Source organism: Pan paniscus, chromosome 7, assembly GCF_029289425.2.
Source record: "Pan paniscus chromosome 7, NHGRI_mPanPan1-v2.0_pri, whole genome shotgun sequence".
NCBI lineage: Eukaryota > Metazoa > Chordata > Mammalia > Primates > Hominidae > Pan > Pan paniscus.
The window spans coordinates 83944211-83970131 of record NC_073256.2 but is presented as its reverse complement, the minus strand read 5'-3'; the positions used below and the strand labels follow the sequence as shown (position 1 = coordinate 83970131).

Genomic DNA, 25921 nt, shown 5'->3' with positions numbered 1-25921 from the left:
TATAGTCCGTGTTTCTCATTGCCTTCTCTCTCATTTTGCATTAGTGTCCACTGCTTTGTCTTGGTAGTTGCCATTTTGGATTGTGTACTGCATTAATCATCTTAAATATACCACCCTCTATAACCCTAGAGTTTGGGAATTATGTGCATTTGTATACCGTTAGCAACTAGGATAGTGGCTGATACATAATAAGTACTAAATAAACCTTGATAGGTTGGCTAGTTAATTCAGGGGACAGTGTAAGTCTCTTTTCTCTCGTGAAGTATGCCGTGGCCCATATTAAGCTTCTCTCTCATTCCTTCCTAGCAGTTACTGTCCCTCCAGCTCATATTTGTAGAATTTGTTTCATACGTGTGTCAAGTTTCTTCTATCGAGCTTGTGAATGCTTGAAGGGTGAAAATCTGTGTTTAACGGTTTTTGTCCTCCAAATAGGTAAGAACATAATAGGAATTAAGTTTAAATGGAAAGAAGCTGAATTGGTCATACTACATTTCACTTTATTATTATTAACATTTATCATACATGGTTACTATTCCAATCTTTCATGCAGACAAAAATAAACAATATAAAATACATAATGCACTTTGATAATTTTAACCATACATAAAATATGGAGTAATGGAAGCTATGTTACATGGATATTTTACAAAGGAAAAAAAGATGACTTTTATAATAACACATCCAGATGAAATTTATCATTAAATTTTGGATTTCATATGATGTTAAGTATGGATATATTCAAAACAATTACTATTTATAGAACCAATTTGATATTTTGTCATTTAAAATAATGAATACTATGTAAATGAGTACTTATAAAAATATTTTTAGGCAAAAAGCTCTGTTCTACTCATTTACTTGCCAGTTACAAAAATATATATTCATCTGAAACTCTAATAAATTTGCTTGAGGCATTAGATATTCAAATTCAAATGTATATTTTCTAAAGCGTCTTACCAATTTAGTGTTCTTGGCTACATACAGTATATTTGTATATATGATATTAGGTTTGTGTTACAAATAATGCCATTTTAAGCAAAAGACACAGATGATCAATAACACACAGAGACACCACGAAGGTTTTCAAATCAAACATGTCCACACATATACCAGCCCCAACGGCTGTGCCTTGCACAAAGTGAATTCTCAAAAACATTTTTCGGATGAATGCTTGATCAGATAGCATTTATCCTGTTATTCGCACCTAAAATTAACTCTCCAAAGCTATTTCTAGTAGAAATGCAATTTTAAAATTTAACAATTTTGTTCTAAATTAGTTATTTCTCAATGGCAGAGCCAGGTCAGTTGATTCCAGATTGAACAGCAAAGTAGTGTCAGTGATCAAAAGACCAGGTACATTTACACATGGTTGGACAGCTCTGATGCTTATGGTAAGACATTCATTCAATACATTGAACAACTCGATTTGTCGTACATTCATACAAAACAAAACAATCTTATTAATTTTTATAACATTATCACAAACACTAGTAAATATAATAATATATATAGGCATATACATACACATATATATCTCATTTAGTAGACTTAGTAGACTTCAGGTATCTCTTCTCAGTGAGAGGAGCAAGCTATCCTGAGTGAAGCAGGCCTTGTGTCTACATAACAATTGCTCAATGATGCACAGACCACACTTTAACAGTCTTCCATGTATGACCAGCAGATTGTTGGCAGTATGAATGCTGACATCACTGTTAATGCCAAGCCTTTGAAGCAGTAACATTTTTGTGAAACCAAAGACTAACTGTAATGACTAGTATGGAGTTGTAGCACCTAGGAAGATAATGGTCAATATTTGTTCAATGGAATATCCTGGGGCCATTTTTGGTACAGACCCCTCTTGTAATTTTCCCCCACCTGTTCTGCTTCATGCAGGGTGAAACTTTGCTGAGGCTCATCACTAAAAGTTCAAACATTCGATAGAAGACAGATTATTTTTCTCAATCAAAATTCAGATCACTTTAAGTCATTTCAAAGCTTGGCCCTAGTACTTAAGCAGGACAACCGACAATTCATTTAGCAAATTGGTTAGTATATATATGTGTTAATGAAATTACTGCTATGAGAGAGTTCTTAAGTGACAATTTAGTAAGATAATTCACATAACAATGTCTTTAAAAATTAAACATAGTTTCCAAAAATTCACAAGCAATTTAGTCAAATATTAAAGGTTAGTTTCAATACCACTAGTGCATAAAGTCTAAAAACGACCTTTAAAGTAAAATGTAAAGTAAAAGTGACCTTAAAGTAAGACTATTCATTTTAAATTTCAATATTATGGCTTATCAGAAGTATAAGTGAATAAAAATATACCCACTGCTCTGCATTAAATCATGCTACACAGGAAAAGATCTACTTGAACTAACAAAATAATTCTTTAGTATTTTAAATGCAAAGGTATTAGTTTCAAAACAGAGTCATTTACTCTCAATTGAACACTTCCAAATCAATAAATACTAATTTTGTCTATAAAATGTACAAGCCCAAAGGACTGAAAATAGTTTGTTTTGTTAAATTAATTAACATTACCCTTAGGCTTTGTTTACCCATTCATTTTTTTGGCTCTCAAAGTTAGTATCAAGGTCAATTTCATTTCATTCTGAATGTAATGATCCCAAAATTTAAATTAATAGACTCAGAACCAATGTCATTTCAATGTCTTATATATTATAGTATCATAAAAAGTTTACCTAATTTTAAATTGATTTAAAATTTGCTGCAAGAAGAGTGGCCAATGAATGCACAGTGAATCCAAGTCACCAGAAGAATGTGTTTTAAAGAGATAGAAAACAGTATGAGACTTCAGATTTGCGAATTGATAAAATAAAGCTTATACTATAAATTCAATATTATATATCCAATATAAGTAAAACTAGCACAGAAATTCTCTCCCCATTTTCTCTCTTTAAATAGGAATGGAAATACATGTAAAATTCTAATCTTCTCAAATTTTTCATACTTTAATATCACATTAAATTTTGTAATATTTGGAATTAATATTAGAAAAAATTATAGGAGATAATAGAATGCTTAAGAAGTATTGACTATGAATTTTTAGTTCACAATTATTTTTGAGTCAGTCTCTAAGTTAAGATCCAAACTTTCTATGCATGACCTTCCTTTTTAGGTTGGGGGGGCGGTGGGAGTTGTCCATGCTCAGAACCTGGAAGAAGTTAGCACGTTTTAGCAGTATTTGAAGGTGCACTGGTTATAGAGGAGCATGTAGCATTAAGGTAAACACATCCTAAAACCTCAAGGCCATTTAATGCCCAATGTCACATGGAGGTACATATGGCATTGAAAAAATTGTCATTATTCATTCATCCGTTAGGTCTGTTTTTTACTCTTACCACTGTGTTGGAATTATAATAAAGTTTTATGTGATGTACTATCTAAAACTGTTATGTTTGATGAGGAGGAACATGATACAAAATAGTTTTTCAGATTGCAACACTGTTGAGTTACCTCAAAATGTGCATCCAGAGTTGTAAAATGTCCAGGAAATACTATAATTTTCATATAATTAAAGCATTTTACATATTTCCATTCACCGATTTTTAATACAAGATGTATAATTTAATGACAACACATGCCGCATAACTCCAAATTTACTTACAAATCATTGTAATATTACAATAGTTCTTATATTGATTAGGAAAAGTAGCATAATGCATTAAGAAGGCAGACTTCCTGGGTTCAAATTTTGGTTCTACCCCTTGTCAATCATGTGACTTTGTGCAAGTCACTGGGTTATTCTTTGCTTTGGTTCCTCAACTCTAAAAATGGGCGCGATAAAAAGAGTACCATGTCACGTCATTATTATGAGGATTAAGTGAAGCAATAACAACAGAATACAGGCAAAGCATTTGGAGGTATTACTGGGCATGTAGTAATCCCTTAATAAGTGTTAGCTACAATTTTTATTACGATCAGAAGTTAGAGTGACTGATGTTAATATAAACCATTACTAATTTTTGAGCATTTAGTAAGTACCAAGCATGATAGACAACACACTTATGTTTAACCCTAAAAATAATATGAAGCACATTCTATTATGAAGAAAGTAGATCCTTAAAAATATAAAATATGTTAGCTTATAAATACCACAATATAGCTGATAATTTGCCCCATGAAATATGGCAAAGTACAACTGAAATCATTTTAATGACCCTTGCATGCCTCTAATGAGGATTACTGCTTCCAGGATGGTGATGAGAAAACAGTCATGACAATATGAAAGGACTTGCTAGCTAATCAGCTGTGTTCTCTCATTAGCCCTACGAATGTTAAATCCTTGAAGGTTATTTATGTAAAGATATCTTTATTAAATTCAAAATGTTCAACTTTTTCTTGAAAACTCTGATGTTAGGTTCCTTGTTTTTCATTGTATATGGACTTCTCACAAAAGTCTCTAGAGCTTCTGTGCTAAATAACAATTATTATTACTTTACCTAGTAGTATACACATATTGCCTACACATGTAACATGGTATTTTTGTTATTCAATACATAATGGTTAATGATAAAGGTTTTAATAATAGTTTGAAAACCATGATCAAATTTCATAAATTAAAATTTAATAATGGGCCGGGAGCAGCGGCTCACACCTGTAATCCTAGCACTTTGGGAGGCTGAGGTGGGCGGATCACTTGATGTCAGGAGTTCAAGACCAGCCTGGCCAACATGGTGAAAACACGTCTTTACTAAAAGTACAAAAATTAGCCGAGCATGGTGGTGCACACCTGTAGTCCCAGCTCTTGGGAGGCTGAAGCAAGAGAATGGCTTCAACCCAGGAGGTGGAGGTTGCAGTGAGCCAATATTGCACCACCGCACTCCGGTCTGGGTAACAGAGTGAGACTCAGTTTCTAAAAATAAAAAAAAAATTAATAATAGTTTGCACATACTTTAGATAGGAAAAGCATTTCACATACTAAATTAGCGTAAACCCATATAATTATCACAATCATGAGTGTTTTGCTTGAAAATTATGGATTTAAAATAAATATTACTGTATTTGCTATGCTAAAATCAATGTTATTGCATCAATTTAGAAATGATAAACATTACATATACTTTAGAATAAGGATAGAATACACCTTGTGCATCCATAAATTACAAAGTCCCCTAATGGTCCTTTTAAAGTACAAATAAAGGCTTATTTTCATATCTTATACATATATCTTAACAGAAAAATTCTCATGATGGTGTATTCTTTGAAGAGTCTGACCTCTCATATGAGAGCCTTCATAAAATTAAGAGTTTTAGGTATCTAACTTAAAGGTTTAGTTTTAAAATAGGCTTACAATCCCCTTCTTCATCCTGGTTCCCCTCCCTGATCCCCAGGGCCATTGTGGCACAGCACCCAGTATTCATGGCCCAAGGAAGCCATGCCCATTGCAGACACCAAAAATAGCATTGATTTGCTAGAGCTGTCCACAAGAATAAAGGATGCCCAAAGGCAGCTAGAAGAAAGTGAGTCCTGCTGGAGGCCTTAGTCAGCTTTCTTCTCCTCTAATAAGAAATAAGCCCTTAGGAGAAAGAGTAAAGCATGCTTTTCCACCTTTTACACATTAATGACTTTCTCTCTTGCAAATGGGGGACTGAAAATATATACCACACAGTCTATATTGTCCTTAACATTTCTCATGATGATTTGCAAGATGTCGCCAGGTTTCTTCAATAATGGCCTTCTTCAAGAGGAACTCTCCATTATTACATGTGTCTACTTGGAAAAGATGAAAACAAACATAATAAAACAATTTTAATGAATGGGAGAGGAGGCATGGTGGTTAATTTTTAAATCTCTAATATTTTTTTCTTTATGTCCCAGGGATGGATTTTACTCTAAAAGTGAATACTTAATGTCAATACAGAGAGACATCAGTTCGTGAAGCTGAACTGTCTGATTGAACTTCTACCCATTTCCAGCATAAATATCCAAGTATAAACTGAACACTACTTGTTTGCAATGGGAAGAAAGATTTACAGAAAAAAAAAAAAAAAAAGCATTGATTTATCTTCAGTGGAGAATGTTTAGCCAGCATGTAGTTTGTCTAGTCCAGCATTCAGGAGCTTCTGCCTGCCTGGTTTCTCGGGAATTCTTTTCATTCTTCTCCAGCTGGGGGAGGTGGCTCGCACAGCTTGTACAGCCTAGAAAAGGCATGGTAAAGTTTGACAGTGACTTAGTGCATTACCATTACATGAGGTGTCTTTATTGGTAGAACAAATACATTGATGATAATTTCTTGTTTCGTGAGTCATGATCGGATTGTCTATTTCACTAAAAATAACATATGAATTAGCAAACTCCAAAAATTAGATTCTATGATTTAGAAAACACCAGTGCCCCTCTGCATATCTTGATGGCTGTGGATGAAGCAATCCTGAATTTTTTACACCTGCTGCTTTTTCTCCAGTGCCAACTGCCCAGGCTGTTCACCACACTTGTGGTAAAACCTACTCTCTGGATTCCAGGAAATGATATTATTATGATAATTACCATCATGTCTATCATGATTATTTTGTAGCAAGATGGCACCTATCTCATAGGGGTCTACTGATTTTCTGACTTGTTTTAGAAATGTGCTTCATTTTGTACTATCCCCAGAGTGCAGGCAGTTGGCTGTGGATAGGCTGACATGGCAAGATTCCTGAGACCTAAATCTCAAAGGCACAATTGGCTAGAGTTTCCTAAGGATAAATTACCCAGCTCTGCCCAGGGCCCACTCACCCGACTGTGGGCTCTCCAAGTGGGTCAAGGATCCACTTAAACCATGGAGATGCCTGGAAATGCTTCCCATTGCAGCCCAGGTCTAGTTGTTCAAGACTATGCAGCATTCAAGGAAAACTCAGGGGGTTTAACTAGGGTCACACAAGTTCTGGTGCTCCACATTCTCCTGAGTGGTTAAATGATAACAGCAGAACCAAAGTAAAAGGGAACATAATAGCTGCTTGATAGCCCTAGTGATCTCAAGGCCATATGCATTACTTACAGCATATCCTGAGAGATTGATTGGCTGAACTAAAATGCTGGATTGGACTATGCCTGTTCTCTAAACAGCACCCATGGCCACACTGGTCCCACTGCAGAGCTTGGACTAATGATGTCAAAATATAAGGTGCAGATTTCCACTTGGCATCTTTTCATAAAAGCACTACAACCCAGGACTAGCTGTGGTGATTCAATCCCTTTTACCGACTAAATTGAAAACTGCTTCAATGTTGTTGATCAATTTAGCAAATTATAAATTTCCTCTCCCTTTGACATTTAATCCCATGCTAATTATAGATCAAAGGAGAAGAATGAGCAAGATTTAATATTGAGTTACAACTCCTGGTTAACAAAATGAGCTTTCCTAGTATGAGAACATGTAGAAGAAGCTATTGACTTTGGAGGTTTGCAAAACGTATTTCAAGTCCGGAAGGGGGTTGATGCGCTACATGTTATCTCCATGCAAGAAGAGAATACTGAAATAAAGACATCTCACATCAGAAGAAGCTTATTTCATCCTTCCCAGAGAAAAGAATACATTCAATTGACCCGATGTACTTCAAAGGTTCTTTGGCAGCTGAAGAATATGGTGTTACCTCAAATTGCATTCCCAGGGCTGGGATAATGAAAGAATAAGAAGGCTCTTTTTCTTCTTAATTTCCTTCCTCTTATTTCCCTGACAGTGCTGCCTAATGATTGAAAAGGCACAATGGGCTTAGTCACGTAGGACAGGAATGGGAAGATGGGTGGCGAATGTCCTGCCCCATGAGATCTGGGCTGAGCCATCACATTCCATTACCTTGCTCAGCACGTTTCCACGTAATGTAACTAATAGCACTGGGTAGACGAGTCTTTGAAATGTCTGCCTTGCAAATTGAAGAAAAGGCTACTCCCTGTGATCACCTAATGAAATAATAGCTCTGGGTATTGTGGAACTGGGCAGATTCAGCTTCTGTGAGGCTTCTTGGAAGTGACTCAGGGTTATTTGAGTTCAAACACATTTGTAATGGAAATTGCAGAGCTTTGGGAATTTAGAACAGGCAGATGAAGTTTCTAAGTGAAATGTAATAGGTAAGAGTTGGACTCTCATCCTGCACTGAAGCATTTATCTTTTGGCAGATAAATTGTTGGGCAGTGTGAGGCCTTGGTCTGCCCATCATTTGGGGCCCTTTTGTATACTCATTCCACTCACATCAGTGGCCCTGCACGAAAAAGGTTTGGTTTTGGCCTTCTTTCTCCTATTCTTGTTTGAGCTTAGGCAGCCCAAATTTCCTGACTAAATGCAAATCTGCCAAGAGCAGAACTTTCCAACTTCATGCTATAGATGGTGCCTTTCACCTTTCTACATAGCAACAATAAAAGTTATGTGAAAGGAGACCACAAAGTAAATGCCTCTTTCAAGGTTAAAGCATCAATCATACTCTGTCCCAAGGCAATTCTCCCCATCTCACAAATGAGAAAACTGAGTCTCAGGAAAAAACTCCTGACTAAATAAGGTCACATAGCCATTTTTTTTTTCATTTTTTTCTTTCTTTTTTCTTTTTTTTTTTTTTAAAAAGAGACAAGGTCTCACTCTGTCTCCCAGGCTGGAGTGCAGTGGTACGACCATAGCTCACTGCAGCCTCAACCTCCTAGGCTCAAGCTATCTTTCCATCTGTCTCCTGAGTAGGTGGGACCACAGGCCGACAGCCCAGCTTATTTATTTATTTATTTATTTAGAGACGGAGTCTCGCTCTGTCGTCCAGGCTGGAGTGCAGTGGCGCAGTCTCGGCTTACTGCAACCTCCACCTCCTGGGTTCAGGAGATTCTCCAGTCTCAGCCTCCCGAGTAGCTGGGACTACAGGAGCATGCCACCATGCCCAGCTAATTTTTAAAATATTTTTAGTAGAGATGGGGTTTCACCATGTTAGCCAGGATGGTCTTGATCTCCTGACCACATGATCCGCCTGCCTTGGCCTCCCAAAGTGCTGGGATTGCAGGCGTGAGCCACTGCACCCGGCCATTTTTTATTTTTTATTTTATGTAAAGACAGGGTCTTGCTTTGTTGCCCAGGCTGGTCTTGAACTCCCAGTTCAAGCAATCCTCTCACCTCAGCCTCCCAAAGTGCAGGGATTACACATATGAGCCACCATGCTCGGCCAATTTTTTTCACTTTTAACCACCATAGAATGCCCCCTCCTGATTAAGCAACTAAAGAAAATCAGGTTTTCATAGCACAAGAGTTCCAGATTTTGTGACATAACAAAAACTTTATTTTGTGAATAAAGCCAGTGTGCTGGATGTGCAATCCGACATCTGGAATGTAATATTTGGTTCCTGAGGAAGAGGGGCTTATTGCCCTGCAGAGCCAATGTATGAAACTGGGAGGGGGAAGGTCCTTTGTACTCCCTCCTCACATACCCATTCTATCCTATCACAATACCCATTCACTTGATTCTCTAAATTTATTTTGTCTTTGTATTCTACTAGGCTGCAAGCTCTTGTGTGCATGAAGTGTTTCTCATCCATCTTAATACCCCAATGCCAAAAGCAGTTCTGGACACATCTTTTAGACACAGATTGCTAAAGGGGAGAATGCAAAATGCACTGGAGCCAAGGGTGTCCAAGAAACATCCCTCCCCAGAGCAGGCTTTACCTACCTCAGAATTATTAAACTCTGATACTCTGCTTTCTAGCTTTCTGATTTCCTAAATTATTATATTCACTCTCCCAGTAGTGTGACTATGGCTGATTGCTCCTTTTTGAATGCCAGAACAACCATCTCCAGTCCATAGCTCACTTTAGATTCTGTAGCCCCGCTTCCTGCTTTCTCTTCAGTGCTGACATCCCCTGAGGGTGTCCTGACCTCCTCTCATCTCTCTTACCCATACATTGTGGTAACGAAATTGATTTCTGTGTCTTCACCTACCTCCTAAATATCGAAGACTCATAGGACTATAGTGCCACCTATTCTTTTCTCCTTGGCTTTTGACCAGTGTATTCCACTGTCCACAATGTCCTCTCCAGGGATGAGGATTGATGCTCAATCTCAGTACTACCAAGCTGAGCTCCCCATCTCCTCCCTGTGCGTGTGCTTCCCTTCTGCACCCACTGTCTCAGAGGAAAGAACCACCAGCACCTCATTATCCAAGCCAAAGATTTGGTGGTCATCCTAGAATCTTCCTTTTCCCTAAACTCCTTTATCCAATTCGTGTCCAAAGACTATTGATTCTGTCTTCTAAACATCTCTCTAACCCATCCTCTCATCTTGGCCTCAATACTACCATAATTTTTTTTAAGCTCCTGCTTCAGTCTTAGCTGTCCTCAAATGGGCCATCCTGATGTTGCCAGAGATAAATTCCAAAATTCAAATCATCCAGATAAGAAGATTGCTTATGCATGCCTCCCTATTGTCTTCAAGTTAAAATCAAAACTCTTCTGTACTCCTACAAGTCTCTCTGATCTGGCTCTGGCCTATATCTCCAGTCTCACTTCACATCATACTTGAATCACATTCAACCACCAGTCATTGAGGTCTAGGCATAGTTCTCAAAACATCACTTCTTCTGTGGTCCTTGGTACTATTGCATCCCCAGTATGGGACATGCATTACAATGCTGACAGGCCCAGGAGTATTCTGTGACCTCTTCTCTCTGTCCTTAGGCTGCATTATGTCCCTTCTCTGTGTTCTCATGACAATCTATGCCTATTTCCATCACACACTGTGTACTATTTTCATTCTATTCCATTGTTACTCTCCTACACTTCAACAACTGGTGGAGGACACTATGTCTTTAGTCCTCTAGCTTTTAGCAAGGGGCCTGACACCTACAGACACACAGCAGAAATTCAATATATATCGCTCTGAGTAAATTTTTTAAAACATCAAGAGGATGGTAAGAGGAAAACCCTGATAAGGATGGGTTGAGGATTTGAATCAAATAGTATCTCAGACAGAGATAGCAAACTTCAGCTCCATGAAGATGTTTCCAGAAATATTATCCCAGCGTTGCTCATGGATGGCCTTACCTTGACTGCCAAATGTGTTCTTCAACTACACTGTCTTTGGGGCTGGAGTCCAGGTTCTCAGCTGGGAGAGATCCCAGCCCCTCTGTGCTCCTTGGCATTCTCTCTGCACCCTCCACAGGGTGATTCCTGTTTTCTACCTTTCCTTGTAATTATGCCTTCTTCACCTCATCTTTTTAACTGAAAACTGTGTGAGGGCCAGGGCTATTTCTAATTCAGATTTATACTCTCCTTGGGGCATAGCAGAGTGCTTTGCATTTCTGAGGTCCTCAATAAATATTTGCAGAATGAATGAAAGAATAAATAAAATAAATTTTAAAAATTACTCTTGCTTTCTCTCTCAGGCCAATTACTCCCTTGTAGATAATGTCAACTTTATGGCTGGCTCATTTTATTGCGTTTCGTTTCGAGTGTTTTTAACATCACCCAATAAAGAAAAAAAAAAGCAAATTCATTGGTTTCTTTTCTTGTGTTCAGCTTGCACATTGGTTTATTGATCAGGGTGCTGAAGTCTGATCCCCACCCCACTGTTTATTAGTGTTTATAGGTCTAGCTAAGAACACCTTGCTGAGCCATGGTCTTGTTTTCTTATTGGAATTTTAACACTTCACTGGGTCTATTATCCAAATATACCATGCCTCCCAAGGTGCTGGATGGAGAATGCATATGTAAAAATAATCCTTTAGCAATATAAAGCCTTAGATTCTAACCTAATCAACTGTGAAAGACGACATTAACAAAACTTCAGGATTAAATAGAGTTAGGAGTCAGCACTAAAAATAAGTGCAATTAGAACATGAGTGCTCCAACCATTTTCAGGGGGAAAGTTTGTTTTCCCTTTGAAAGCACTTTCACTACCCACATGGTTTTTCAGAATGAAATATTACTTCACAAATGCTGCAGCCATCATTCCCACTCTGGTAACTGCTCTGTGAAGAGAAATAGTGTTTTGTCTGTGGCAGTGTTTGGAAGAACCTATTTTTTGTTAAAATACAAATGTGTAAAAGCAATCAAATGTAAAAGAAATTATTTAGCTTTTCCCCCCTTCAAGATAGATGGTTGCCTACCCTCATCACCACGGAAATCAAAACCAGAGCATTTCTCTGATGGCTATTATTTATGTTCATTTATTTTAAAGTCAATGGGAGTCCTTTCTTATGATGCTGTGTGAACTGTAAATATTTGAGATAACAAACAAAAATCTCAATCATTCATTTCTTCATTCAGACATTCTTGAAATCTGTTCAGATATTTGATGTTTACTATGATGAGTAATAAATAAAATCCAAAGAAATATGTCTGCCTCCAGAAAACTCATATTCAGGTTGGGCAAAGGAACATGTGACAATATATTGCAACAAGATATGATAAAGTTTATCATAGGTCAATATGACAAGATGCTAAGGGAGTACAGAGAGGAAGGAAACTCAAGCAAGACTCCAAGGAGAAAATGACATCTAAGCTAGGTTTTGCAGTGAAATAGGAGTTTCCCATACAAACACATATGGGAAAGGCAATCATGCTAGAAGGAACAGCATGTACAGTCACAGAAGTATAAATGAAAATGGGATTTTGGTTGTTTGGCACAGCTGGATTTCAAATTTTAGTAGTGCCTGTGTGAGCTTTTCTTTTTGAATTCATGATAGAACTTGCAAAATAGAATAATATCCATTTATTTCTGAGAGCATTTATGTGTAATCACACTTAGCCACTGGGTGTTTCAAGGGCAATCTCCGTAATTACAATCAGTGCGACACGGGGCACATCCTAGATCAGTTGCATTAGCGGAGGGACACTGCCGGGGAAAATGCTGGCAAATCTTTCGGGCAAGGGCAGAGCAGGGGATGCACTTACCTTGGTGCAGACTGTGGAGTCCGGTCTCTGACTCCCAAATTCTTCGCTGTGTTCTGAACTCTTGCTCCCTGAAAGTCAGGAAAATCACTTTTATCCCTACAGTGTGTTAGTAATAATTTAACATACCATTAACATTTGTGTGTAGGATACTTATTCAAACAATGTCTTTAACATCAAGGGAGATTAGCTAAGAGAAAGACAGACATCGCTGTCTGAGCATTTTCAAAATTTTTAATAAAAATGTGCTGTTATGTTGCTTTGTCTTTATTCCTAGAAGCGATCAATACTTCAGATGTTGAAAACAGGCCAGGCACAGTGGCTCATGCCTGTAATTCCAGTACTTTGAGGGGCCAACGTGGAAGGGTTACTAAAGCCTGGGAGTTCAAGACCAGCCTGGGAAACATAGTGAGACTGTCTCTACAAAAAATAGAAAAATTAGCCTGGCATGGTGGCACGCAATTGTGGTCCTAGCTACTCGAAAGGCTAAAGTGGGAGGATTGCTTGAGCCTAGGAGATTGAGGCTGCAGTGAGCCATATTTGTGCCACTGCACTCCAGCCTGGGAGACAGAATGAGACCCTCTCTCACAAAAAAAGAAAAATAATAAAAATAAATAAAAATTTTAAAAAGATGTTGAAAATAGTAAATGAGCAGACTATAAATACCTGCTCTGTGTTACCACCTTTCTGGAACAGAAATCACAGTTTTATCACACCTGTGCACTTGTTTTTCTCTTACGTGAATCATTAAGTTTACTAGTATTTAGCAAAAAAATATTTTCTTAACTAATTCTAAAGCAATTTTTGGACAAGCTATGTCCATGCGGATCTATGAAATCTAGTAATTCTACCTCAGAGTTTATAATAAAATCTACTTTGGCAATGAAAAATTCTTCACAGTCTGTCAAGTTCATGAATGAAGTTATAATCACTTTAGTTCCTCATGAAAATTACTTACTACATAGGACCAAAGACCAGAGTTTGGGGTTTGGAAAAGGTTGAGGAGAGTTGTTCAAAAACTCTGAAACTCTCTCTCCAGCTACTACATTCTGAACTAAGGAAAGAAACAAGATAAAAAGAAGGAAAAAAAGGACGTAAAATAGGAAAACAAATAGGGAAGGGGGTGCGGCATCAAAAAGAAAGGTGGGAAGAAATTTAGGAATTGCAATTAAGGACTTAAGAAAAACTATTTTGGCTAATCCAAAAGCAGTTATCTCAATTGACTGTTCATAGGCAGTTACAGATCAAGTGAACTCATTATTCTGCTCTTTCCCCACTTTTCACCACTGCACTTAACCAGTCTTTGAAAGCAAAAACAAAAACAAAACAAAGAAAACTTTTTATTTTGAAGTAATTTTACAGTTAGAGAAAAATACAGACAGAACTGAGACTTCACATACTCCATGTGGCTTCCCCTAACGTTAACCCTTCACTTAACCACAGTGTGATTACTAAAACCAAGAATTAACATTGGTACAATATTATTAACTAAACTGCACATCTTATTCAAATTTCTCCATTTTCTCCCACTAAGGTTTCTTTTCTGTTCCAAGATCCAACCTAGGATCCCATATTGCCTTTCGCTTACCTGTCTCCTTACTCCCCTCCAATCTGTGACAGTTCCTGAGGTCCTTCCTGCCATTCATGCATGACCTTAACACTCTTGATAAGTATTGGTCATTACTTTGCAGAATGTCTCAGTTTGGGTGTGTCTGATGTTTGCTCATGATTAGATGCAGGAAATGCATTTTGGGCAAGAAAATCACAGAAGTGATGTCATGCCCTTCTCAGTGCATCCTATCAGGGGATACAGGATATTGGCATATCTTATCACTGCTGACATTAACTTTGATCACTTTGGTGTCTGCCAGATTTTGGCACTGTAAAGTTACTCATTGCTTTTTTTTTTCGTAGTTAATAAATATATTTAGGGATATACTATGAGACTATGCAATATCCTGTTTCTCTTCAAACTTTCACTCACTGATTTTAGCCTCTGTTGGTGTACCTTGTCTACGACAATAATATTGTTTTGTTTATGGACTGGAATTCTGTTAAAAAGAGTAATCTCTTCTCCCCAAATTATTTATTTATTCAAGTATATATTTAAATCAGTGTGGACTCATAATTATTTTATTCCATGAGATATAATCTAATACTTATATACATTTTTTTTTTTTTTTTTTTTTTTGCTAAAATTGTTTCAGTTTTGGCCACTGGGAGCTCTTTCTGGTTGTTTCTTGTGCCTTTTTAATATGCTGCCATCATTGTTTAGTACTCCTTTATTTTCTGGCACTTCAAGATGTTCCAGACTTGTCTTCCTTGTCTCATCTGGTAATTTACCAATTCTCCAAGGGGCCCTGGCTATTTTTATTGGAGAATGGTATTTAGAAGCCAAGAGTTGGACACTGAGTGTGCTCTTTACTACTGGGAGAATAACTGCAACTAGGCATTTCCAGCAGGCAGGGCTAATTTACAAATACAAACATACTCATACATCTATATTCATTTCTACATCTATCCATATTTGTATGTGTCTGTGTGTGTATTTATCAGTTCATACTGATACATGTGATTTCAATCCAGTAGCATAGGGTTCATTCCAGATTCCAGCCTTCTTCCTTTCCTTATTTGTAACTTTTTTCTCAGACAGTGAGAAATCAGCCTCTCATTATTTACAATATCTTATTTGTTCATTCTTAGTAACACGTAAATTAGTTTTAGAATTCCCAAATCATACCCTACGAAAAATAGATTTACTAACTAGTGTGAAGTATTTGTGTACAATGCTTTTTGTCTACAGTCTTATAATATTTCCATTAAGTAATTCCATTAAGGAAAATGTTTGCTTTCTTAAAAGGTTTCAAATAAAGCTGAGCTTGTCATGCTGAAGACATCTATTGGCACATTTCACTTTAAATTCATCTATATTGTTCATAAACTCAACACTCCAGCTACTTGCGTTTTTACACTCTGGCTTATATTGCCATTGCTCCCTCTACTTAAATACTCTTCCTGCCCCCTTCCCTTCCTGTCTGCATCATATTTATCTTCCAAGTTCCAAATCAAATATCATCTTAGTTAATAATTGATTGGTCACTCACCATATCAGGTACTGTTTTAAGTGCATTAAGTATATTTACTTAATCCTCACAACAACACTATGAAACAAGTACTATTATTATTCTTGTTTTAATACTGAGGAAACTAAGTACCAAAGAGGCTAAGAATATTTCCCTGAATCACCCAGATAGCCAACACTGAAGTTGGAACTCAAACTGTGGCTGCTTGGCTCAAGAGTCTGTTCTCTTTTATTCACAATAGCAAAGTCATGGAATCAACCTAAGTGCCCATCAACAGTGGGCTGGATAAAAAACATGTGGTACATATACACCATGGAATATTATATGCCATAAAAAGGATAAAATCATGTTCTTTGCAGCAGCCTGAATGCAGCTGGAGGCCGTTATCCTAAGTGAATTAACACTTGAATAGAAAATCAAATATTGCATGCTCTCACTTTTAAGTGGGGACGAAACAATGAGTACACATGGACATAAAGATGGAAACAACAGATACTGTGGACTCCAAAAGGGGAGAGGAAGGAAGGGGGATAGGATTAAAAAATTACCTATTGGGTATTATGTTTACTGTTTGGGTGATGGGTTCAAAGGAAGCCCAAACCCCAGCATTATGCAACGTATCCATGTAACAAACCTGCACACGTACCCCTTAAATCTAAAACAAAACAAAAACTTGTTCTGTGCTTTTAATCGCTACCATAAATTCATCTTCTGCATGAAGCCCTTCGCCAGCTATCCTAGTTAGAATGACATCATTGAACAAATATCTTTTGGCATTTACTTTGTACTAGGTACTATTTTGGGAAACTGTGATACAAAAATGAGTAAGACTTATCCCAGCCAGGGAGGGGCTCAGTCTACTCATTTGCTCCCTGTTCTGAGTCTTGATACACTGAGATTGGTTACCCTGGAGAAACTTGCTTGCTTGTGCCCGTGGCATGGTGATTTCTCTTTGGATGTGTCCACCATGAGATAAGGCAAGGAGCATGTCAACTTCATGTCTTTGTTCTTTGTGTCCAGTGTGATGCTTTGATACTGAAGGTAAGGGGTCAGGATACTTTGGAATCCCAGTTTTTATTAAAAAGGTTGAGAAGACATTTCTTTCTAGGCTGCCGACAAAGAACACTAGGAATATAGAATTATGGCATAGAAAACTTTAAATTTATAATGTAAATGACAGTTTCTACTGCAAGCCTTTTATTAATCAAATCAGCTGGTTACATAAAGTGCTGCCCAAGGTTGTTACAATCATTAGCAAAACATCGTGAAAACATAGTACCCTTCTCTTCTGTCTTTTATCTTTCCTTCAAACTCAAGCAGTGAATTAAAATAACAACTCTACGAAAAGTATATACACAAAATCTGCAGAGGAAAACAATATTGAAATTATAAATAAGAACAATAAATCATGCCAAAAAGTTTCTTATTCCCAAAAAAATTAATAAATCTTAGTTTTTTCATTATATTATTCATTTATATATTATAAAACTTTAATAGATAGTAAATATTATTCTTTAATATATCATAATACAAATTCGATAATGCAATAATGCAAACACTTCAATATATACTGAAGATGACAAATATCTAACCACTTGGTCTCTAAAAAGCTGAGTCTAAATGGTTAAGTAATTGTCCCTGAGGCTGAAAGGTAAAAAGGAGAGAAAATCCAGGCTAGACCTTTGATTCAGACTTGCATTCTAACTGCTCAAATCATAGGTAGGTAAGAGTTGGCTTGTGGATTGGCCCTCAGCCACAAATCTCACTGTCTGCTACTGCTGAATACTGGAAGGAGAATCCGGGACAGGGGACTGTTGAATAAATCTCTGGGGCCACCAGTCTGCCCAGTTTCCTTAAAGAGGGTCCCAGGCTCTATGATCTTTCACAAAGAAGTTAAACCTTATTTCTTTGCCTCTCATAGCCATTGGGACGTCACAACTTGGGGCAGAGGAACAAATAACAAAGGAAGAAAGCTACCTATTCCATATGTATTCATTTTTAAAAAAAAATTCAGGGGAAGAACAAGTGATATATACTGACAAAATAGTGCGGTTTATATATCAACAGGAATTTTATAAGGAACCCATGACTTTTGAGTTTTAAAATTATACTATACGTACATAATACACATCAATATAGTAATACTATATAAATATAATTTACATTGTATTTTAAAGAGCTTTACACCAGTTAAGTGAGTCATCGGGGCCTGCATAATATCAATATTACTTTTTCTCTATTTTCTATATTTCCACTTTTAGTTTTAAGAAGTTAACATATTTGATATAATTATGACTATTCAAATCTATACAGTAGAAATGGATATGTCACCAATTCATAACTACCTCCTTAGTGGAATATTCTAAAAGAAAGTAAATTCCAGTCTCTTTTGCTTGTTATAAGCTATAATTTTGAGGTGGCGCTTCCCAAGTCTTCCTACAAACCTACTCTAATAAGCAACATAATCAAACAGAAAGGCAATTAATTTCTTTCTGTATTTCTTAGCAACCTAAATCTCAACTCTGATATGGATAATCATAAGTTTACCTGGATCTACTTTTTAAAACATAATTTGTATATATATCCAAAAAGTCCTTCCTAAACCTGCTGGCAAATCACATCTGTGTTTACCCTTTCCAGCTGGCCCACAGTATGTTACATGCTTCTTAGCTCTAAACTTTACTTAACAACTCTCTCTTGGACCTTCTAAGATCTTGGTTTTCAATCTTCAGCTCCTGAGCCCTAACCAGAAGTACCAATGTATATGCTCTCTCTGTGCCTGATCTTCACATTGCAGACACCAGCTTGATGTTGGCCTCTTCAGTTGACTTTTTCATGGGCTTTGTTGGCATTCTGCAATGCAGTCTTGGGAGCAAGCCCAGAGGGATTTATATGTTTGCCTGCGAGTTAGACACTAAGCTTCCAATAAACAAAGGAGTCATAATTACAAAGCATATCTTAAAAAATAAATCACTCACTGGGCAACTCAAACCAAGTCAGCAAGTAGAGAAATTTGTTAAATCAATTTCTTGTGGTAGCCCAAAGAAAAGGTGGTAGAATAAAATATAAAATTTGTCTTTTGATTTCTTTTGTCTTTCTGTGGGTTAAGTATCTTTTCTGCTAGATTAAGCACATTTTCATAATTAGTAAATTGGAGCTTAGTGCATTTTTAAAAATAACTTTAAGGGGTAAAAACTAAACCGCCACACTTAGAATACTATTGGGCTACTGTATAGAATAAAGTTCATTCTATTTATAAGAGAGTATATTCTCCCTATAAGTACTCCAGTGACCCAAAGACAGTCCAAAGACTGCTATTTATCCCCTAAAGGAAAATTTGAGGTAAGTGCTTTATCCTCAGAAAAACGTACACACTGAGTATGGCATGAAGGTCCCTTGGCAGTCACCAGGAGCCAGCAGGACCCTCAATTCTTTCCTCTTCTTCCTTGCTGCTGTGCCTCTCCGCCCCAAGCTTTACCACTAACAATTGCCAAAAAATGCCATATGTCCTTTTACTTGTTCCTTACATAAACGCCAAATTCACTGCTGCCTTATTCCACTTAGTCAAGTCCCCTTCTGCCTGCAGATTTCTGCGTAGACTTCCCTTTTTCCAGAGTTGTCTAAGATTCTTGCAGAACCTCAGACCGGTGCCTGCAGCATCTTCTCCCTGGGAGCATTTCTCATTCATGAGTTACGTCTGAGCCTAGTAAACTGTCCATCACATCCAGGCACCTGTCAGACCTCTGATAAATGAACAAAGGAATCTTCAAGTCCAGGGCCTACAAAACAACTCTTCCCAAGTCTGCATGAGACCTACCTGCTTCCGCATCACATCTGTAGCCTGCATGATGTAACGAGGTGGCAGTCCGTGGCTTCTGGCCAGAATGATGGCTTGCTCCAGCGTCACGCTCAGGGTGCACCTGTGGGCCAAGGCAAGGGCAAGTCAGACCCCATGGTTCCTGATACACCCTTTGAGATGATGTGGATTACTAATCACAAAATCAGAAAGCACCAGCCAAAATAAAAGCAGCTAGACAATGAACCGCTGATTTTTCTACATAAAATACCAGTTTAAAAATAGATTATAAAGGTACATTACTGGGGTCAGAAATTAAGTATTTAAATTTAAAACAAACCCATGATGAACTGTTTATAAGAGCACTTATCTACAGAAAATTAAATAACCAGAATTAGAACAAGTTTTATTACTAAATATTATTCTTTAATGATATTTCATGTAATTTAGAAGAAATGACTAAAGAATATTTATCATTAACTTCTACATATTGATAGTTAATAGATTTATACTGATTTGTGCACAAATATAGTAGAAGAATAAATGGTGAAATTACTATTTACTGAGGTCAGAATTGATTTTTTTTAAATGTGTTTATTGGACTCAATCTAAAAGAGTATTTGTAAAAGTTCCAAAAGGAACTCATAACTAGTTATATAGAAATGTGATACCCAGAGTAGCCCTGAGAAAAGTGTTCTAACCAGCATTTAGTGACTGGTGAGCCTCTGTTCTTTTCCTTCTCTCTCTCTCTCTCTCATTTTTTTTTTGTTTGTTTTTTGTTTTTTTGAGATGGAGTCTTGCTCTTTTGCCAGGCTGGAGTGCAGTGGCACATCCTCAGCTCACTGCAACCTCTGCCTCCCAGGTTCAAGCAATTCTCCTGCCTCAGTCTCCCAAGTAGCAGTAGCTGGGATTACAGGTGCATGCCACCACACCCAGCTAATTTTTGTATTTTTAGTAGATATGGGGTTTCACCATGTTGGCCAGGATGGTCTCAATCTCCTGACCTCGTGATCCACCAGTCTTGGCCTCCCAAGTGCTCGGATTACACTGTGCCTGGCTGTTCTTTTCCCTTTCTTTAAGGCATTCTTTTATGTTCTTCCACATTGATCTCTACAGTACCCCTGAAAGCCTATGTTTATTTGTTAACATTTTCAGGTGCTGGTCTCTGAATTGTTCTTTTAAAAGTTCTTTTGCATACATTAAAAAGAACATTTAAAAAAAGTTCTTTTGCATACATTTCATAAAAATTGTCAATTTTAGATGCTTCTCCTAAAATTGTATTAATGGATTTTGTTTTATTTGTTTTTTCCAACATATTTGTATTTTAATTAGCCTTTTCCTTATTTTGCATTTACCTCCCTGTAGTTTGTTGTTTTATTTGTGTATTTTCCTAGATCTGTCTAGTATTTTTCCCTGCAAATAAAAGTAAGTTCTACAATGCAATTGTTTCTATGGGAGAAAAATCTAACTCATTGGCTATGTGGCTGTAACACAGAAGTTCTTGGTTATGAGGCTCTAACACAGAAGTCCAATGCATTTGGTAAGTTTTGATACTGATAATTAAGAAAAAGAGGAGAGAGGGATTTAAAACATTCTTGTTGTAATATTAGAACCTCACAAAGTGCAACTGTGTGATTACACATAACTGCATTCTAAGGAGAAATATGTAAGTTCTACTGGCTGTTAAATGACTTGAGAGGCAGCTTTCTCATTACAGAGAATTCATTATTATTATGAACACATGTTCAAGTTTCATCATTAAGTTTTAGTTGTACATGATGTTCACAAACTTTTAGTGTGTGAGTCCGATAACAATGCATATTGTTTTACATGTACATGCAAGCTGCAGAACAGCCTATGCCAAAGAAGGCCAAGCAGTAATAACTAACAATTCATGTTTAAAAAATCAGTTTTCGGCTGGGCACGGTGGCTCATGCCTGTAATCCCAGCACTTTGGGAGGCCGAGTCGGGCGGATCACAAGGTCAGAAGATTGAGACCATCCTGGTTAACATGGTGAAACCTCGTCTCTACTAAAAAAAAAAAAAAAAAAAAAAACAGCCAGGTGGTGGTGGTGGGTGCCTGTAGTCCCAGCTACTTGGGAGGCTGAGGCAGGAGAAGGGCGTGAACTCAGGAGGCGGAGCTTGCAGTGAGCAGAGATCGCACCACTGCATTCAAGCCTGGGCGACAGCGAGACTCTGTCTCAAAAAAAAGAAAAAAAAATCAGTTTTCTACAAAGCATTTAACTGCCAGCTTACTCAACAGACCATAACCTTTTTCTCCTCATTAAGGTCTCCTCCACTGCGATTTTAAATCTTTATTGATCCTAACATTTTAATCAATAATGTTCATTACACCAGCTGAATGAAGCCAAGGGGAGGAAAAAAAAATCTTTATCTGTTTCTAATCATGCTGAAATATGTCTGTGCTTTACTGATAAAGCGGAACTTGCTCTATCTCTCGTGTACTCACTTATAAACAAGACTTACACACTGTGAAGGGTTTTTAACAGACAGCCTACAATTATTATTCATTTTCTTAATCCTTTTAAACTGATCTCTTTCTCCCTACCTCAAGTTGTAGTAAGCAGCAGTACAGCAGCAAATTACCCGCCAGAGATTTTAAAAGATTTTACTGCAATCAGGAAGCGAATGTGCCCAGGAACATGCTCTCTGAAAGGATACCTCCAAGTGTGATTTGCAACCAATCACACAATACCTAAGAGAAAAATCCACCTTCAAATGGATATGTGTATTTTCTTTCCCCAGCATTTCCAAAACAGATGGCTGCACCTTTATTTGTCTTTTCATGCTAACCATTATGTATCTTCCAATTAGGACTCAAAATTAATTTGAAATTTTAAAAAAGTAAAAAGTGTTAAAAAGAGGCAATCACATAAAGGTGGGAAATATTGCCTGTAATTTGATTCATGGTTGATGGGTCCAACCAAGGCCTTGTCTTTCCACTCACAGCATCACAGAATTCTATTTTCCTAAACTAAGCATGCGAAAGAAAGCCTCTCAGGAAGGCTGCCACTTTTCTGTCGGTATACCATTATTTGCCCCACAGCTTTTCATCTTCTCCCAACTATCTCAATTTGAATGTCAAGTGGAAAAAATCAGCATCTGCAAGAAACATTCGGATGCTGGCATTCTCTGATGGACTCCAGGTCCAGAAAGTGGCACACAGTTTTTCAGTGGTACATAAATATATACTCAGAGTCAGGTTTACGAGAGCTCATTTGATTTTACAGGCACTTTCTGATGACCAGAGAGATTGATATGCTAGCCCTGGGCAAAAGAAAGAAAGGAGCATATTAAAGGCCAGGAACCCTCATTCAATAGGAGGTTTCTCTTTTTTTGGAGATAGGGTCTCACTCTGTTGCCCAGGCTGGAATGCAGTGGTGCCATCTCAACTCGCTGCAGCTTCGACTTCCTGGGCTCAGGTGATCCTCCCTCCTCAGCCTTCCAAGTAGCTGGGACTACAGGAATACACCACCACATGCAGCCAACTTTTGTATTTTTTGTGGAGATGGGTTCTCACTATTTTGCCCAGGCTTGTCTTGAACTCCTTGTCTCAAGCGATTCACCTGCTTCAGCCTCCCAAAGTACTGGAATTACAGGTGTGAGCCACCATGCCCAGCCCAATATGGAGTTTCTTACCTGATGCCCCAATCTTCTTTCTAACATGGACTCTGTTTTACAATTAAATTAAAATGTGAATAAATCTATATTTTTACCCCACCTGGAACATATAGGCCTTCAATTTTTCAGCTCCTTCTACTACAACATCACTTAAAAAATATTCACACAATTCTTTCCCTAGAAGCCACAAAATAACAAAATAAATGTCACAGAGTAGTATTTGTCCTTCATAAAAAGGCAACTGTAACATAGGCAATGAAGAAAGTTTGTCCTTAATTTTAGTAATAAGATATTCCAAGTAATGGCTCTGCTTAGAGTATACATGTGAGGAAGCACACTTGATAAGGTAGCAAAGTTATACAGAAATGTTTAATTTCCCCATAGGAAGAAAAAGGAAAAGGTCAATATATCTGTGCTTATAATTAATAAATCTCCTTGACATATTTTGTACTGAGAGTAGATCCCAAATCACTCAGATATTTAGCACAGTTTTAATATGATAAATGTAACCTGCAGCTAACGGGTCCCATTTAATTTGAAGGACACTTTGATTTGGCAATGCTAAGGAAGATGTGTTAAAATATACTTTATTGCATGATTCTTTCTTTCATGTATTCTTTTGCCAAACATTTTTTGACTGTCTACTTTGTACCTACAAATACCATAAGTTGCTGGCAGGAGTGGATTTACTGTGGAGCTACAAAAGCTTGAGTTTCAAGGCCCCTTACTTGTACGAATCCCTTTCCAGGTTCTGGGAGGGGCCTTAGCACTGTGTTCACATAGTCACATACCTTTACAAATGTGCAAAAGCAAAGTGTTTTAACTGCAAATGATATGGCTGCTGTCTTCTTTACATCCCAGTTTCCTTCTGTCATGTTGGGTAGTGTTCAATTCGCTGTGGTTATTTTTGAAACTGAGCTAAAGAAAGTTGAGTTGGGATGCAGTCAGGCTAGGTTTGCTGGGATGTATTTATTGGACAATAATTACTTTCATTTATGGCTGGGTTATTGTAGTATCCTGTGTAGAAATGGCATCCAGAGTATTCCTACTGCCCATTGTACACAGTCATCCAATGCTGGAAAAGAGATGCAGGGCCAGAGGTCATGATGTAATATGTCCATATCCTGAGGCCCCCAGAATGGGAAATATATATGTTTTGGAGGACAAAAGGGTTGGAACTGTATACAGCCAGAAACTACTCTGTGGCATATTCTCTCAAATTTATGGTTCATATGCTAAAGAAACTTAGAGAAGTTTTTTCTTTTTTTGCATTTGACAATTTAAAAATGTATAAGACATTAGTAATAACTCATTTTGATGTTGGAAAGCTTTTATCAACTCTTAATAATTTAAATTTGATCATCCATGCTAGAGAAAAGACAAAATAATTGTTCTATTCTCTCTATAGAAAATTATATTGCAAAGTTGTTATAATTTGAAGAGGCAAAGAGTATGTTACAAAAATTGTGGAGAAAAAATATACAGAAGTGGGGCAGTTCATAAAGTAACAAAAATTATTTTGTGGATTTTATAATGCTTGTGTTACTTATCAGATTTTAAACATTGCAATTTATTTTTCTTACATTCTGAATATTAACTTTCATTCCTATTTTGTTTTGTAATTTTCTAAATTCTTTCTGACTTTATTTTACTTAACTTCAGACCCCCAAATCTCCATTACTCCAGTGTGTAGGAGATGCAACAGTGAACAAAGCCAAGTCCCATCTCTTTTGATGATCAAATTTTAGTGAGAGGACAAAGAAAATAAAGAAGCAAATGGATAATATCAGGTGGGAATGAATTACCCATAAAAATAAATTTTGTGGCAGATTAGAAAGTGGAATGGTACTAGCGAAGGGTGTAATGGCAGAAGGAGGTACTGTTTTGGGGAAGACCATTTCAAGGAGAGTTAAGTGCAAAGGCCCTGAGGTTAATGCTGGTTCAGTCTGCTCATGAACAAGTGTGGAGCTCAATATGCTGGTGCACACAGGGAGAAGGAGATGAGGGTGGGGAAACAGCCTGGGCTCAAACATGCAGAGCCTTGGGCATCAGAGTTTAGGAGTCAGTGGGTTTAGTTACTTCTTTGGTTGACATGAAAAAATTTCTATATTTATATTACATGATATCAAAGAACAATTTGTTAAGTAAATTACCAAAGCAATTTACTAAATACCCAACCATAACAGTTTATCAACACTGTATTCAAAGCATCTTCAGTTGCTTTCCAGTGGCAACATTTTCAAAGGCAAACTCTTCATCCTCTCCCACTTTCCACCTCATTGTCCCAGTATCCTACTTACTCCCCACAACCCACAACTTCTTTCCGCTTTCAGTCAGCATCTTAGTGCCATTGTACAAACCCCTCCCCCAATCCCGTGTCCATTTTTACTCTGTCTTTCACTACTTTCAAACTATCTTGGAACCTCTTTCTGAATGCAAAATGGCAGCTGACAACAGAAGGGTTTGAAGACAATCTTATGGAGCTGTACCCAGGTTACTTCGACTCTCAGGCTGCATCTCCTCTGCGAATTGAGGA

The 25921-nt window shown here is 37.3% G+C and overlaps 1 protein-coding gene across 1 annotated transcript in view; it reads right to left on the bottom strand.

The window, feature by feature from the left end:
- Nucleotides 1-476: 476 nt before the first annotated feature.
- Nucleotides 477-25921, bottom strand: part of PREX2 (phosphatidylinositol-3,4,5-trisphosphate dependent Rac exchange factor 2) — a 285119-nt gene continuing 259674 nt past the window's right edge. Inside the window, exons 39-41 of the mRNA XM_063606803.1 lie at nt 19765-19867; nt 12868-12935; nt 477-6167 (exon numbers count right to left, since the gene is read on the bottom strand). Of these exons, the coding sequence (XP_063462873.1) occupies nt 6122-6167; nt 12868-12935; nt 19765-19867 (217 nt within the window). The 3' untranslated portion in view covers nt 477-6121. The remainder of the gene's footprint in view (nt 6168-12867; nt 12936-19764; nt 19868-25921) is intronic.